General features: G+C 42.1%; 1 protein-coding gene across 1 annotated transcript in view; it reads right to left on the minus strand.

The window, feature by feature from the left end:
* Positions 1–6420, minus strand: part of LOC102428284 (membrane-spanning 4-domains subfamily A member 8) — a 30561-nt gene extending 24141 nt beyond the window's left edge. Inside the window, exons 1-3 of the mRNA XM_023756398.1 lie at positions 6202–6420; positions 4201–4323; positions 1014–1073 (exon numbers count right to left, since the gene is read on the minus strand). Coding sequence (XP_023612166.1) covers positions 1014–1073; positions 4201–4323; positions 6202–6420 — 402 coding nt within the window. The remainder of the gene's footprint in view (positions 1–1013; positions 1074–4200; positions 4324–6201) is intronic.
* Between the last annotated feature and the right edge of the window lie 8784 nt (positions 6421–15204).

A 15204-nucleotide genomic window follows, 5' to 3' on the forward strand; every position in this document is an offset into this window, starting at 1 on the left:
GAGAGAAAAATGATTGTAGTTGACTTGAGAAATAGATTAAACTTGTGATTCTTAATGTGCATTCCCAGAATCCTAGTTCTGGAGCAAGAGGTGTACTATGCAAAAAAGTAAAATGGTGGTGAATTAGCTTTGAAAACACCTGGGCTGAAAAATGTTAAACAGGTATTTTGTGCAGGACTTCTCAGAGCCTTTAACATGGATTATGGATCTTCCAGAGAGGGGACTACTAAATAGATATTTCCACCCCCTTCCCCAAGTTTATCTAATCATAAAGTATCTCATGGGACAAGTATCCCCAAGAATAATCTTTGGGAAACACTTGACCCATTTATCCCCCAGGAGAAGGGTAGGAAACTTAACCCAAGTGTCTTGGGATGTGACAGGCTCTGATGCTCCAAAATTCTGGTAAATGTGCAGAAAGGCATGCCCAGAATTGACCTTCCCTATGGAGATTTTAAAATAGATCTCATCTGGTTTGGGACTGGTTCAGTTTGGGGCCCCATGCCCCAGATAACCTGCTTGTGAGAGAAGCAAAGGTACTTTCTTAATCCAGTGCTTGGGGACCACCAAGCCTTGTTCACGTTGATTTACAGAGCTTATCTGGCAGGATTCCTTAGGGAAGCTGCGGTCTGAGCCTCCCCTGGCTTCCCTGTAGAAATGTTGGCACTGGGCTCTGTGTGCTCCAGGAGGGGAGCCCTGCACCCCAGGTAGCTTTTTGCCTCCTCTTGTAAGATCCTCTTAGGAAAGTTATTCTCTGTCTCTCCACACCCTGATGCCTAAATGAAGTTGGTTTTATTGCCCTTCCTTTCCCCGAGTCTTCTGAACTCTTTCCCCAGTTGTGACTCTGGTCAGGTTCATGTGGTTCTGTAAATGAGCATGCATGTCAGTGCCCTGTGTCTGGTTATAAGCAGGTTCAAGGATGAGGGAGGCATTGTGTGTGAGCTTCTTTCCCCTGTTGTGTGTCTCTCCTAAGGGTCCACAGCTGGGAGAGCCTGTCTCAGGATGGGACTTACCAGGCAAGGAGATCTCGGTAGGTTTTCTGAAGCCACTGAGAGGGATCCTGAAATGATGAACTGGCACAGAAGAGAGGGCGTTTAGAAAGAGGTTGGGTCAGGGCCCCACCTTCAGGCTTCTGTGTTTCTTATCACACATATATTCTCTCATAAATGCTATGATCCTCTGCTGAGACCTCCCACTCAACTGAGGAGAGAGAGAGAGAGAGAGAGAGAGAGAGAGAGAAAGAAGAAGAGAGAGAAAGAAGAAGAAGGAGGAGGAGGAAGAGGAGGAGGAGGAGGAGGAGGAGGAGGAGGGAGGGAAGAAGGGAGGGAGGAAGGGAGGAAAGAAGGAAAGACTATTTTGCACCCCTGACAGGGCAGTGAATTGGGATAAATATATATTTTAGAATCCACTATACTTGGTTTTAAACTCTAACTTGAAACTCATGTGACCTTGGGTAAGTTATTAATTTCTCTGGGTAAGTTATTAATTTCTCTAAGTGTATATTTCCTCTTCAAAAAATTGGAAAAACTATTTGTCTTCCTAATCGTTATTGAGATAATCAGGCCCTTGCATCTAGCATTTGGTATATCTTGCCCATGGTAGATCCTGTACATGGTAGATACTCAATAAAATTTCTCCTTTTCTTGCCTTTTATTTTCCCACATGCACATCTTATTGGCCTCCTAAAAGGATTCACTCAGGCATGGGGGCTCTTGAGGGAAGAAGGAAGGGGTTCCGTATTTTCACTGCTTTTGGATATAAGCCCAACATTAGTCCTTACCTGTCTACAATTTGGTGAGTATCTTTAGTTAATCAGAAAAATGTTGCATTTCTGTGATGGCAAAGATCAACTATGAGGGCTATGGGGTAGATTGTGTGCATTTATTTCAACACTGATGTTCTGCAGGCATAGTGGCTGATGGGATTCCCTTCTGTCAGTAACAGTCTGAAGGACATCAGCTATGGTTTAATGGAAGCTTTGCTCAGCCCTACATGAAGTGCTTTGAACTTTGCCTTACTTAACTCCATGATGGCCCGCCAAGCACCATTATTATTCCCAGTTTAAGGAGGTGTGGACTGAGGCTTAAAAATTTTAAAAGACACACCCAAGACCATCCAGAAAATAGCATATCTGGAAATAAAATCCAGGTAATTGACTCCAGATCTCATGTTCTTAACCCTCATCCTGTACTCATTCCACCTCAGAGTAGATGCCTGTGTCTTGGAATGGAAATGAGTATTCACAATGAAAACTTACTCTAGCCACCAATGCCTTGTAAGAGGAATGCCATTTTTCCTATAAGTGGGAAAATTAGCCTCAATTTTATGTTTTCTGCAGACTTTGTAGGAAAGGAAGGAAACAGAAGGCTAGACTTCTGGTGTCTCTGCTGGTCCTTTTAAGGTGCCTAAGAAGAGGGCCTTTGGTTTGGAGGAGGACCATATGATCTTTAGGAAATAGATAGTCCTGTAGTCAAGAAGGCAATGAAGAGCAAAAGTGCCCTTCAGGGAAAAGGGAGGGTGGTGTCATGAGGGCTGACGGGACCTGAGCAGCCTGATGGAAGGGGAGATGGCCACCAAGGCCTTAAGAGAATCTAACACTCAATAGGAACTGTTTTGTGGCTGTGGTGTTAGTTTTCTCCATTTCCCCAAACTCCACAGAACTCTGTTATACACACAGGTGTCTGTGGTTGGTTGAGTTCCAAGTCTGGGTCTGTGCTGAACAGAAAGGGCACTAGGAAGAATGTAAAAGGACCATAAAGGCAATACATTGGAGAAGAGAAAGGACCTGTGGTTCTTAACTTTCTAAGAGGTTCCAGATCACCCTGAGAATATGATAAAAACTATGGGCTTTTAAGAAAAAAATCTAATATGTTACTAAAAAATATTATCTGTGGATTCCAGGTTTAATTTTAATGACTGTTCTGTGGCTGGGACGCCTACAGCGTTAACTCCTGGTGGAAACATTTTCCTTCTGGAGCTCTGGCCTTGGGCTTGCGTTGAAGAACATGTGAGCGCTTGGCTGATGGGTAGAAAAAGGTTTCCTGACCTTTGAGTTGGGCTCATTAGAAAAGGTGCCCGCTGTGGGGCAATGGCACCTTACAGGGCTGTCACTTGGTATATGATCTGAATTTTGTCTCCTCGTAATCCATCTTTTGAAGTCTGAACACCCAGGACCTCCAAATGTTACTGTATAGTTGTTTCCAGACTCGCTATAGTTGGCCTTATTTTATTTTATTTTTTTTTTACTTTACAATGGTGTGAAAATGATATGCATTCAGTAGAAACTGTTCTTTGGATTTTGAATTTTGATCTTTTCCCGGGTGAGTTATATGTACTAAGATACTCTCTGGTGATGCTGGACAGAAGTAGCCAGCCTTAGCTCCCTGTCAGCCATGTAATCATGAGGGTAAACAACCCTTTCTCTACAGCAGGGGTGGGCAAACTTTTTGACTCGAGGGCCACAATGGGTTCTTAAACTGGACCGGAGGGCCCGGAACAAAAGCATGGGTGGAGTGTTTGTGTGAACTAATATAAATTCAAAGTAAACATCATTACATAAAAGGGTACGGTCTTTTTTTTTTTTTTAGTTTTATTCATTTCAAATGGGCCGAATTCGGCCCGCGGGCCGTAGTTTGCCCACGGCTGCTCTACAGTGTAGTATTTAATGCACTTTTGACGCAGGATATTTTCAATTTACGATGGATTATTGAGATGTAACCTCATCATTAGTTGAGGAGCATTGTATTTGAAGATAGGGCCTTTACAGAAGTGATTAAGGTTAAATGAGGTCCTATGGGTTCTCATCCAATATAACTGATGTTCTCATAAGAAGAGATATGAGGACAGAGACACACACAGAGGGAAGGCCTTGTGAAGACACAGGAAGGAAGACAGTCACCTACACGCCAAGGAGCGAGGCCTCAGGAGAAACAACCCTGCCCACACCTTGATCTTGGACTTCCAGCATCCAGAACTATGAGATAATAAATGTCTGTTGTTTAGCCACCGAGTCTGTGGTATTTGTTCTGGCTGCCCAAGCAGACTCATGTTCCTGGTGAATAAAGCCTGAGCTGGGTTCACAGCCCGCGTGCTCTCTTGGCCGCGTGCTCTCTTGGCTCTCTTGGCTGTAGCAAAGGACACAACTTGCCAGTGTGTTGGCACTTTCTGGAACTCACTTGCAGGGCCACTTATATTACTTACCAAGATGCCTCCCCAGAAGGGATAGCCTCCGTAGAATGAGATAGCTGTGTAGCCCCAAGGGATGATGGTCCCCATGATGATGCCCAGGCCAATGTGTATCAGGCCGATCAGGATTTGGATGGCCTGTCAAGGGAGCCAGAAGTTGAGGCCTTTGTTTCTGAGGCTGGAGCCTACCCACAGCCCCCCACCCCTCACACTGCTTGGCCTCCTTTTTATTTTAAAAAATATTTCCTTTTCTTGGTCTAAAAAGTTATATGAATAATATAAAAATAAAACTTGCCATAATTTTCCCCAACTCAAAGAATTACAATCTCTTACATTTTGGTGTATAACCCTCCATTGTTTTGTGTGTGTGTGTTTTTTTTCCCAAAAATATATAGTGTATTCAAAATGGCCCTGCATATTTAACTTAATAAGATTCCATCCCGAACATGTCCCCATGGTATTAAATATTCTTTAAACATATGTTTTTTAAGGATTTCCCACATTCCATTGCATGGATGATCTGTGAAGTAGTTGGAACAGAGATATTGGGCAGGTAAGATTGTTTCTGTTTTCATATGATAAACAACACTGCGATAAACATCTTTGTAGATAAGTCTTTGTGCTCATCTGTTATTTTGGTGATATTGTTTAGGATAGAAATTTATCTGCATCTCCCCCATCAATGAATATCTTGAAGTTCAGGGCCTCAGAATGAGTTATCATTTGGAAATAGGGTTGCTGCTGATGTAATTAGGTAAAATGAAGTGCACTGGAATAGGGTGGTCCCAATATGACTGCTATCCTTTTAAAGGAACGCCATGTGAAGAGTCACAGGGGCACACAGGAGAATGCCAAGATGGGAATAATGCTGCCACAAACCAAGGACCTACTGGAAGCTAGGAGACTGGCCTGGAACAGATCCACCCCTAGAGCCTTCAGAGGGAGCACGGCCCCATGGATACTATGATCACAAACTTCTGGCCTCTGGAACGGTGAGACAGTACATTTCTAAGTGTTTTAAGCCACCTCATTTGCAGTAATGTATTATGGCAGCTCCAGGAAACTAATACATATTCTTAGCCAAATGGTATATACACATGCATATGTATATGTATATGTGTATATACTACAAAAATGGCAGTGAATACAAGTATATTATTTCCTTAAATTTGCACAAATGGTAGCAAATTACATGCCATGTCTGCTCTTAACCCTCCTATCCGCGCCCCCCCCCCCATTAATTATATAGCTTGTGGGTATGTCCATATCATTGTACAAGGAGGTTTCTTTTTTTAGCTCCACATTTCTTTCTTTGGATGTACAATACATTGATATAACCAGTATTACATTGATGGGTATTTCGGTTATTTCTGTTCTTTTTCTATCACAAGACATGCTGCAATAAAAAACCTCATACATGTCATATTTCCCCTGTGTCCCGGCATGGCTGCAGGACAAAGTCTCATAAATGGGATTATTGGGTATTTTTATATCGTTTGACATTACTATGAGTAGTATATGGGGGTGGAGCTAGGATTTCAACCTGAGCATCCTGGATCAGAATCCATGGTCATCATTCAACCATGCAATGAAATGGGCTTCCCCTTTTCCCACACAGGACAGCCATTTTGGGGGAACTTCAGTGTGAGCTCTTATCTTGTTCCCATTGGAGAAAGATTCCATTCAAACAAATTGGGTTTAGAATCCACCTTTTGTCTGGCTGGGCCCACCTTCTTCCAGAGGCCAGATGGGTCAACATGGATTCTGGCAACAGGACCAACATTCCAATTTACTGCTTCTTTGTTGCTTTTCCTTCTCTTTCCTAAAATGCCCAAGATAGATAGATAGCTAGCTGATGATGCTACATAGCTGAGTTTTTTAATAGACCTGAGTTTGGCAAGGCTGGGTCAACTCCAGCCCCACTTGCTGAATTTGGAGTTTCTGTGTTTCTAAACCTCCTTCCCTGCACTGATTCCAGCCATGTGGCCAGTGAACACAGTGTGAAATCTCACTTACCCCTAAAACCTTGCCGTCTTTAAAGGATCTCTGGTCAGGTTGCATAGGCACAGGTGGCTCCAAACCATGTAGGTTCCCAGAAATTGTGTGGACTTGGGGCTGGTTGAGTGGATATTGGGGCACCTGAGACATCCTTCCTGGGATCACAGGATACCCGTTGTGGGGTGCCATCACAAACACAGTATTGGCCTGGGAGCCTGCTGAAGTCATTGAATTCATGCTGCTAAAAAATAAATGCAATAGAGTCATCTCTCACATGTGCACTAATATTTACATTGAAAAGATGAGCATCTTACACCCTATGAATTTATTAATTCTTTTTTAGAGATATTAGATAGGAGGTAGAGAGCACTTTCAAAAATCAATCACAAGAAAACAAGTGAAAAATACACAAAGATATGTAGGCTAAATATTGTGTTACTAAACAATGACTGGGTTAACAATGAGATCAAGAAAAAAATAAAAAGATACATTGAAAAAAATGAAAATGAGAACACAACAACCAAAAATCTATGGGACACAGGGAAAGCAGTCCTAGGAGCAAAATTCATAGCATTACAGGCTTACCTCAAGAAACAAGAAAAATCTCAAATAAACAATGTAACTTTATACTTAAGAAACTGAAAAAAGAACAAGCAAATCCCAAAGTGAGTAGAAGGACAGGATGGAAATAATAAAAACCAGAGGTGAAATAAATAGAAAAAAAAATACAAAAGATCAATGAAACCAAGAGCAGGTTCTGTGAAAATATAAAGATCAAAAGTCTGTAAGTATACTCCACAAGAAAAAAAGAGAGAGGCCCTAGCTGGTTTGTCTCAGTGGTTAGAGGTCCTGCCTGTGGACTGAAAGGCCCCAGGTTCAATTCCAGTCAGGGGCACATGCCTGGGTTGCAGGCTCAATCCCCAGTAGGGGCCATGCAGGAGGCAGCCAATCAATGATTCTCTCTCATCATTGATGTTTCTATCTCTTTCTCCCTCTACCTTCCTCTCTGAAATCAATAAAAATATATTAAGGAGAGAGAGAGAGAGAGAGAGAGAGAGAACCCAAATAAGTAAAATCAGACATAAAAGAGGAGAAGCAACAATGGACACAAAAGAAACACAAAGAATTGTAAGAACATATTATGAACAACTACATGCCAACAAATTGGACAATATCCCAGACACATATAATTTTCCAAAAACAGAATCAGGAAGAATCAGATAATCTGAATAGACAGATCACAACCAGTGAAACTGAGATCCCAACAAACCAAAGTCCTGAACCTGCTGGGTTTCACAGGTGAATTTTACCAAACATTCAAAGAACTGACACCTAGCTTTCTGAAACTATGCCAAAAAATTCAAGAGGAGGTAAGACTCCTAAGCTAATTTTACAAGGCCAGCATTATCTTAATTCCAAAACCATATAAAGACACTACAAAGAAAGAAAATTATAGGTAAATATCCCTGATGAGCATAGATGCTAAAATCCTCAGTAAAGTATTAGCAAATCAGATCCAGCAATACATTAAAAAGATCATACACCATGCTCAAGTGCGATTTATTCCAGGGGTGCAAAGTAAGTACAATATCCACAAATCACTAAGTGTGGTATACCACATAAACAATATGATCATATCAATAAATGCACAAAAAGAATTTGATAAAATCCAGTACCCATTTATGATAAAAAACTCTCAGCAAAGTGAGAATAGAGGGAACATATCTCAACAAAATACAAACCATATATGACAAACCCATAGCCAATATCATACTCAATGGGCAAAAACTAAAAGTGTTTTCCCTCAGATCAGGAACACAGGGATGTCTGCTTTCACCATGCTTATTCAACATAGCACTGGAAGTGCTAGCCACAGTGATCAGAAAAGAAGAAGAAATAAAAGGCATCCAAATTGGAAAGGAAGAAGTAAAACTCTCATTATTTCCAGATGGCATGATACTGTACATAAAAAAAACCTAAAGGCCACCAAAAAACTAGATTTAATAAATGAATTTAGAAACGTAGCAGGATACAAAATTAACACCCCAAAATCCATGGCATTTTTATACACCAACTAAAGGCCTGGTGCATGAATTCGTGCACCAGTGCAGTCCCTCGGCCTGGCCTGTGGGATTGGGCCAAAACCAGCTCTCTGACATCCCCTGAGTGGTACCAGATGTGAGAGGGTGCAGGACAGGCCGAGGGTGCACAATCGGGGCCGGACAGGGATTGCAGGAGTGCTCCAGGGCATGTCCGGCCCATCTTGCTCAGTCCCAATGGGCCGGACCCCAGCAGCAAGTTCACCTACTGGTCAGAGCATCTTCCCCCTGGTGGCCAGTGCACATCATAGTGAGTGGTTGAGTGGCCTTAGCATATCATTAGCATATTATGCTTTGATTGGTTGAACAGCCAACTGGATGACAGGACACTTAGCATAGTAGGCTTTTATTATGTAGGATAATGAACTCTCAGAAAGGGAAACTAAAAAAAAAGACCCATTTACCATTGCAACAAAAAAATCCATATACTTAAGAATAAACTTAACCAAGGAGTTAAAAGACCTGTACTCTGAAAACTACAGGCTGTTAAGAAAAGAGGTAGAGGAAGATATAAACAAGTGGAAAAATATACCACTTTATGGATTGGTAGAATCAACATTGTTAAAATGTCCATACTACCCAAAGTAACCTACAGATTCAATGCAATTTCTATTAAAACACCAATGGCATATTTCACAGACCTAGAACAAACACTCCAAAAATTTAAATGGAACCACAAGAGACCCCAAATAAGCCATAGAAATCTTGAGAAAGAAGAACAGTTAGAGGAATCATGATATCAAACCACACTACAAGGCTGAATGAGATTGGTGAAGGGATTAAACAAAGAGAAAAAGAAAGACTCCTGAGCACAGACATAGTATGGAGACTGCCAGAGGGAAGTGGGGTGGAGGGAGATAGAAGAGGATAAAAGGGGGATAAATGGACGAAACTGGTTTGGCTCAGTGGATAGAGCGTCGGCTTGCGGACTGAAAGGTCCCAGGTTCGATTCCGGTCAAGGGCATGTACCTGGGTTGCGGGCACATCCCCAGTGGGAGATGTGCAGGAGGCAGTTGATCGATGTTTCTAACTCTCTATCTCTCTCCCTTCCTCTCTAAAAAATCAATAAAATATATTTTTAAAAAGGGGGGGGGATAAATGGTGATGGAAGAAGAGTTGACTTGAGGTGGTAAACATACAATGCAATATACAGATGATGTATTGTAAAATTGTATACCTGAAACCTATATAATTTTATTAACCAATGTCACCCCAATTAACTGGATAAAAATGTTAATTAATAAACAAAACAAGTACATCCTGAATCCTCACATCCACCCAGTTTTACATGTGAGAAAACTAAAGCCCAAAGTGGATAAGTACTACGGAGGGCATTTTTGTATCTCTCATCATTCCTAGCAGGGTGCTTTGCACATAGTGGTACTTGAACATTGCAGAGCTAGAGTCTCCTGGAAAACAGTGAGTCAAATTCTCTCAATTTCTGAAAAAGTAAACTGAAGCTGGGAGTGTGGACATGAATTCCCTTAGGTCCCAGCCATGTAAATATTCGTTAAATGGAGATCCTTATCCTCCAAGGAAGCCCATTGCCAGGGCTGAGTATATTCACTGGAGGGCTCATGCTGCTCAATGTTCTAGGTCACTTGTGAATTTTGGTCTGGTTTTAAAAATTTCTTTCTCATTTCTTCTTTTTTTTAAGAGATACAAAGTAAGTTACATTTACTTTGCTTATTCCACTGTGCATTTCATTTGAATTCAGAACTCTTGTTTCATGCAGGAAATTTAGAGAAAAAGTAACATACCCGGAAGCAACTTTTAAATAAACCTTAGGTAGAGGTAATGGACTCACAGAATCCCATATATGCAGCATAATAGAAATAGATTTGAAGACAGGATGGTATAATACATCCTCAGAAATACTCAAGTTGGCACCTCTGCTGATTAGCCAAGTTGATAGGGCTCTCAGTTGTAGAACATTCTAAAATGATATCACACAGAATTGAGTCTCCTATCTGAGAGAGTGCATTCATTTTATCAGGTGAGATTTATAGTCTACTAGAGGCCCGGTGCACGAATTTGCGCACCAGTGGGGTCCCTCAGCCTGGCCTGCGGGATCAGGCCAAAACCAGCTCTCTGACATCTCCTGAGTGGTCCTGGATTATGAGAGGGTGCAGACCAGGCCAAGGTTCCCCACCAGTGCACGATCGAGGCTGGGGAAGGACGCGGGAGGTTGGCCATCCGGGGAGGGACCATGGGAGGGTCCAGGGCATGTCCAGCCCGTCTCACTCAGTCCCGATCGGCTGGACCCCAGCAGCAAGCTAACCTATCATTCGGAGCATCTTCCCTCTGGTGGTCAGTGCATGTCATAGTGACTAGTGACTGTCTGTCCCGTGGTGGTCAGTTCATGTTATAGCGAGTGGTTGAGCAGCCTTAGCATATCATTAGCATATTATGCTTTGATTGGTTGAATGGATGAGCATACACTTAGCACATTAGGCTTTTATTATATAGGATTTTCCCATTCTTCAGACACTGCTTGCACTTTCTCCTCAGTACAAACCAATATACATATATTTACTAACGTACTTTACCCCCTCTATAAGAGTCTAAGATCCTAAACAACAGTGACAACATTTATTAGTTACTAGAGGCCTGATGCATGAAATTCGTGCAAGGGCCTTGGCCCCAGCCCCCGCCCAGCACAGGTTTGGATGGAAAGACTTCCAAAAGGATGTCTGGTCTAATTAGCATATTACGCTTTTATTATATAGATAACAGCTATCTGATAAGTAACTTCATATCATATCACTTTCACTATAGTTTTTTTCTAAGCTGCTCTCACAGATCTTTATACACATAGACCTTAATTTTTATAATAGCTCTGTGGGGGAGATAATATAGTACTACTCTTGTTTTATAGAGAAGGCAACTAAAGATAAAGAACTCTTGTTTCACACAGGAACTTTAGAGAAAAAGTTAAAGCGAATTGTACTAACATACCCGGAAGCCACTAAATTTCCAATTTAGGGTCCTATGAAGCAGAGAATTTGAACAATTTCTCTGGCCACAAAGTCTTCCTGATTTTTCTTAAAGAATAGCACTTTGTATTAGAAATTATAAATTTAGCAGCTTCAAACAGAATTCATTTATTAGCTCATGTCTGTGTAGGTCAGAAGTCTGGCATGGCATGGCTGGGGTTCCTAATCAGGGTTTGACAAGTCTGAGAGCAAAGTGTCTAACCAGACTGAATTTTTCTTTCTCCTTTTTGGGAACAGATCCCCAAAAGCTAGTACAATAAACCCTGCAATGGGCTCTTACCCACATCCAGAGTTATCGTAAGTATCCTGTGGCAGGAAAACCTTATCAGCATCCCTGAGCTACAGATAGAAACCTTAGGTTAGGTATACTCACTCTGTTCTGCCAGTGGCTGTCTCTCTTGCTTCTCTTCCCCCTGGCTTGTTGTGGGCAACTTGTTTTTCCCTGGAAAGAACAAACACACTGGTCTCAGGTGGTTGGTATGTTTAGAAAGATCCAAAGTCCTTCTCCTAGGTGCAGCTGCCTAGGACTCAGCTTCCCCACCCACATTTACTTCCTGTAATTGACAAGGAACCAATTAACCTCAGTTCAATTGGGTAAGTGTTAAATGGTATCCTGTGGAGAAGAAAAGGTTTGCTTGGTGCCTTGGGAGAAACACACAGGAATTGATCAGGTCTCTTTTTTGGGGAACCAAAATAAGACACCCACTGTCTTGGTTTTAGAAAGAACTGCCAAGAATAAGAGAAGATGAGACTAAAGACTGAAATAGATATGGAGGCTGTGTATCTAGTTTAACCCTTCTTACACATCAAATGCTGTTCATGTCCCTTCTATGGCACCTCTGTCAGTTCTGAACACTTTCAGGAGTGAGAATTTGTAGGTACTCAAAGTTCTCTTGTTAGAGAAAGGTAGTACTGTGAATGGATTATCGTCCCTCTTCACCTAGAGAGAACCGAGTGTCCCTGTAAGATTGTCTCTTTACACTGATCCCACCCAAAAGTATGCTCTGGGTAAGCATACTTTTGTGCATTCTTGTATTACTTAAGATCCCGGAAGAAAATAGAAGGCAGTGTTAACATGCTTAATTGAAGAAAGATTAGTGAAGGACCTATTTACAGAAAGCTCAGCAGGTTCATGGGGACCAAAAGGTCTGTTGACACACTTGGGAACCAATAATAGAGGAAGCTGTTTCCCTAAGACTTAAGGGACAAGGGGCACAAACCATGTTACTATAGCAGCAAGAGCTGTAGCCAAGGATGTGAGCTGCCTAATACTGTTACAAGATTCCAGGGCAGGAGGAATAGGGAAACTGAAACAGGAAAGTTAAAATAAGGCCAAACAGTGTGGGCAATTTGCAGCCAGCTTGTAACTAGCAAGCCATTATCTTCCCCACCCAAGGAAACAGAGAAAATGGTTAAAAACAAACAAACAAAAAAACCTCCCTAATGAGAGAATGCAGAAAGGGAGGGAGAAAGGGGAAAGGAAAAAAGGCCATTTTACTCCCTAAGCAGAGATGCCAGCAGTCTCAAGGCTTGGCAAGATAAAGTTGTCAGGTGCTTTTCATGAATTGTGGGAAGGCCACAACAAGGTAAAAAAGGGGACCTTGAGATTTAATCTGTACCCAAATATTCAGCAGAGGAATTTTGAAGCCTATAGACAGGAGGGTATATAACACCTCAGACCCAACTTGCTCTTCAGACTAGCTGAGAGCCCATCTATACTTCATAAGCCAGATTTGTAGGTTTGCTTGCCTTGCTGTTGCTTTTTTCAATAAAGATGCATGCTTTAATTGCTTTAGTAAATTGGCTTGTCACAACGCAGTCAAGGTCTCTCGTATAAATTCATTTATATGAGAAGACAAGGATCCAGGTTGGGGACAGTCCTCTCCCACCGGCTCGGGGGGCTGTCCCATCTGGTAACACCTCTCTGGTGTGGGTGAGAGTTGCCTGTAACAAAAAGTGCTGAGATCTTTAGACAGAGGAACTCAGCTACTGTGACCAGAAAATGAAGGGTGAATTCTCACTTCTTTCTCCTCCTGAAGTCCAATTTCATTGGCTAAATCACCAGAAGGATCAAACAAAGGTGTGTAGGTGAGTCTGTTCACAGAAGGTACAGAGTACAGGGTACAGAGCAGGGTAGGGAAGGGCGGTGCTGGCTATGTTTTGCCTGCCTTGCCTGATCTCCCCTCCATCCTTCTTCATGCTCTTGTGTCCCTGGGGACTAATATTTATATGGGTTTCATCAACGGGAACGCTTGTCCTATGGCTTCCAATTGATGTCAAATAATAGGACACCCTATTAGAGGACTGGAGGAGAGAAAGGGCCTATAATTTATTTTCTTAGTTTCCTTCTTGTAGTGTTGTCAAGGTCCCTTGACCAAAGGTTGCCACTCATGTTAGCGATCCTCTCCATGTGACTTCCTCCTTCTGAGGTGCAGGGAACCAGTTTTTTCACCTACCTCTTCAGGCTTAGAGGATTATGATTTGCTTCTGCTCTTAACAACTTGGGGGTATTATTCCATCACATGGGATTTCTCTACATCCTGCCCACATTCGGAGGAAGCCTGTATAAAATGCCCCTCCAGGTACCCCATTTGAATGTTCCATTGCAGTCTTATCAGTTACCTGACTGCTCTAACAGCAGAAAATGGATCTGGATAGGCAAATCGGGACTTGTTTGCTTCCTTGGTCTCCCCCACACTGCCCCAAATGGAGGCACATATGATATGTATGGCTATTTTTTATTTAAAGGGAAAACTTGGAGGCCTCCTCATGCAAATTAACACAGGGCTCCTAATAAATACCTGATGACTTGTCCTCCCCTGGAGAAGACTGGCTCATAGAAAGCTCAGGGCAATGGTGTGAGTATGACTTTTTTCCTGTTGAATGGATGCAATTTTCTACTTTGTGGATAAAAAGCAGTGCATATAATCTCCAACTCACCTTATAATTTAATTTTTATCATTGTTAGAGCAAGTTATTTTCCCTCTGTAAAAATCCTTGTGAATTGAGAGCTGGTTGTTGGGACTCCAATAGGATATTAGGATGTCAGTAGGGACTACAATCTTTTTTATTTAGAGCACTAGAGTTCCGATGCATGAAATTCGTGCAAGAGTAGGCCTTCCTTCTCCCGACTGCTGGCACCAGCTTCCCTCTGGCACCCAGGACCCAGGCTTCCCTCGTAGCCCCAGCTTTGTCCATAAGGTCATCTGGAAGGACGTCCCGTCTAATTAGCATATTATGTTTTTATTATTATAGATTATATCTGTAGGACCTGCATATTTTCCAAGAAAAGAACATTGAAGGGAACTAAGATGTATAGAGGTAAATCTGTTAATGTTCTGGAATTCTCAAATTTGAAAGCCTAATTTCTTCTGGCCCCCAAATAAATGCAAACATTTCTAATTCTAATGTCTATTTCTAAGCCAGACTTGTGAAGGATGGAGAAAGAAACGTTTTCTTCAGAAGGCTTCCTTTGAATTGGATATTTAAACATTGGGTTGACATTCCATCCTTGGAGGGTATCCTATCCTATATTATAAAAGCCTAATATGCAAATTGACTGAACAGCAGAATGACTGATTGCTATGATGTGCACTGACCACCAGGGGGCAGATGCTCAATGCAGGAGCTGCCCCCAGGCCAGTCAAGGCAGGTGCCACAGGGGCCCCCCTGATAACCCCGCCGGTCACCCCACAGATCGGCCCTGATTGCCAGCCATGCCTAGGGACTCTACCCGTGCATGAATTTCATGCACCAGGCCTCTAGTGAAAGAATAAAGCTTGTAAAGTCTCTCAGAGCAGTGCAGCTTTATTTTGATGGGTTTCAAGAAACTATTTAGCCCTTTTATGCAAATATAATGTCAAGGCTTTCCAAAACTCCTAGGAGATAAACCTACTTAAAATGGTCTGAGCCCAGAGCTTAATGAA

This window comes from Myotis lucifugus, unplaced genomic scaffold, assembly GCF_000147115.1.
Source record: "Myotis lucifugus unplaced genomic scaffold, Myoluc2.0 scaffold_92, whole genome shotgun sequence".
Taxonomy (NCBI): Eukaryota; Metazoa; Chordata; class Mammalia; order Chiroptera; family Vespertilionidae; genus Myotis; species Myotis lucifugus.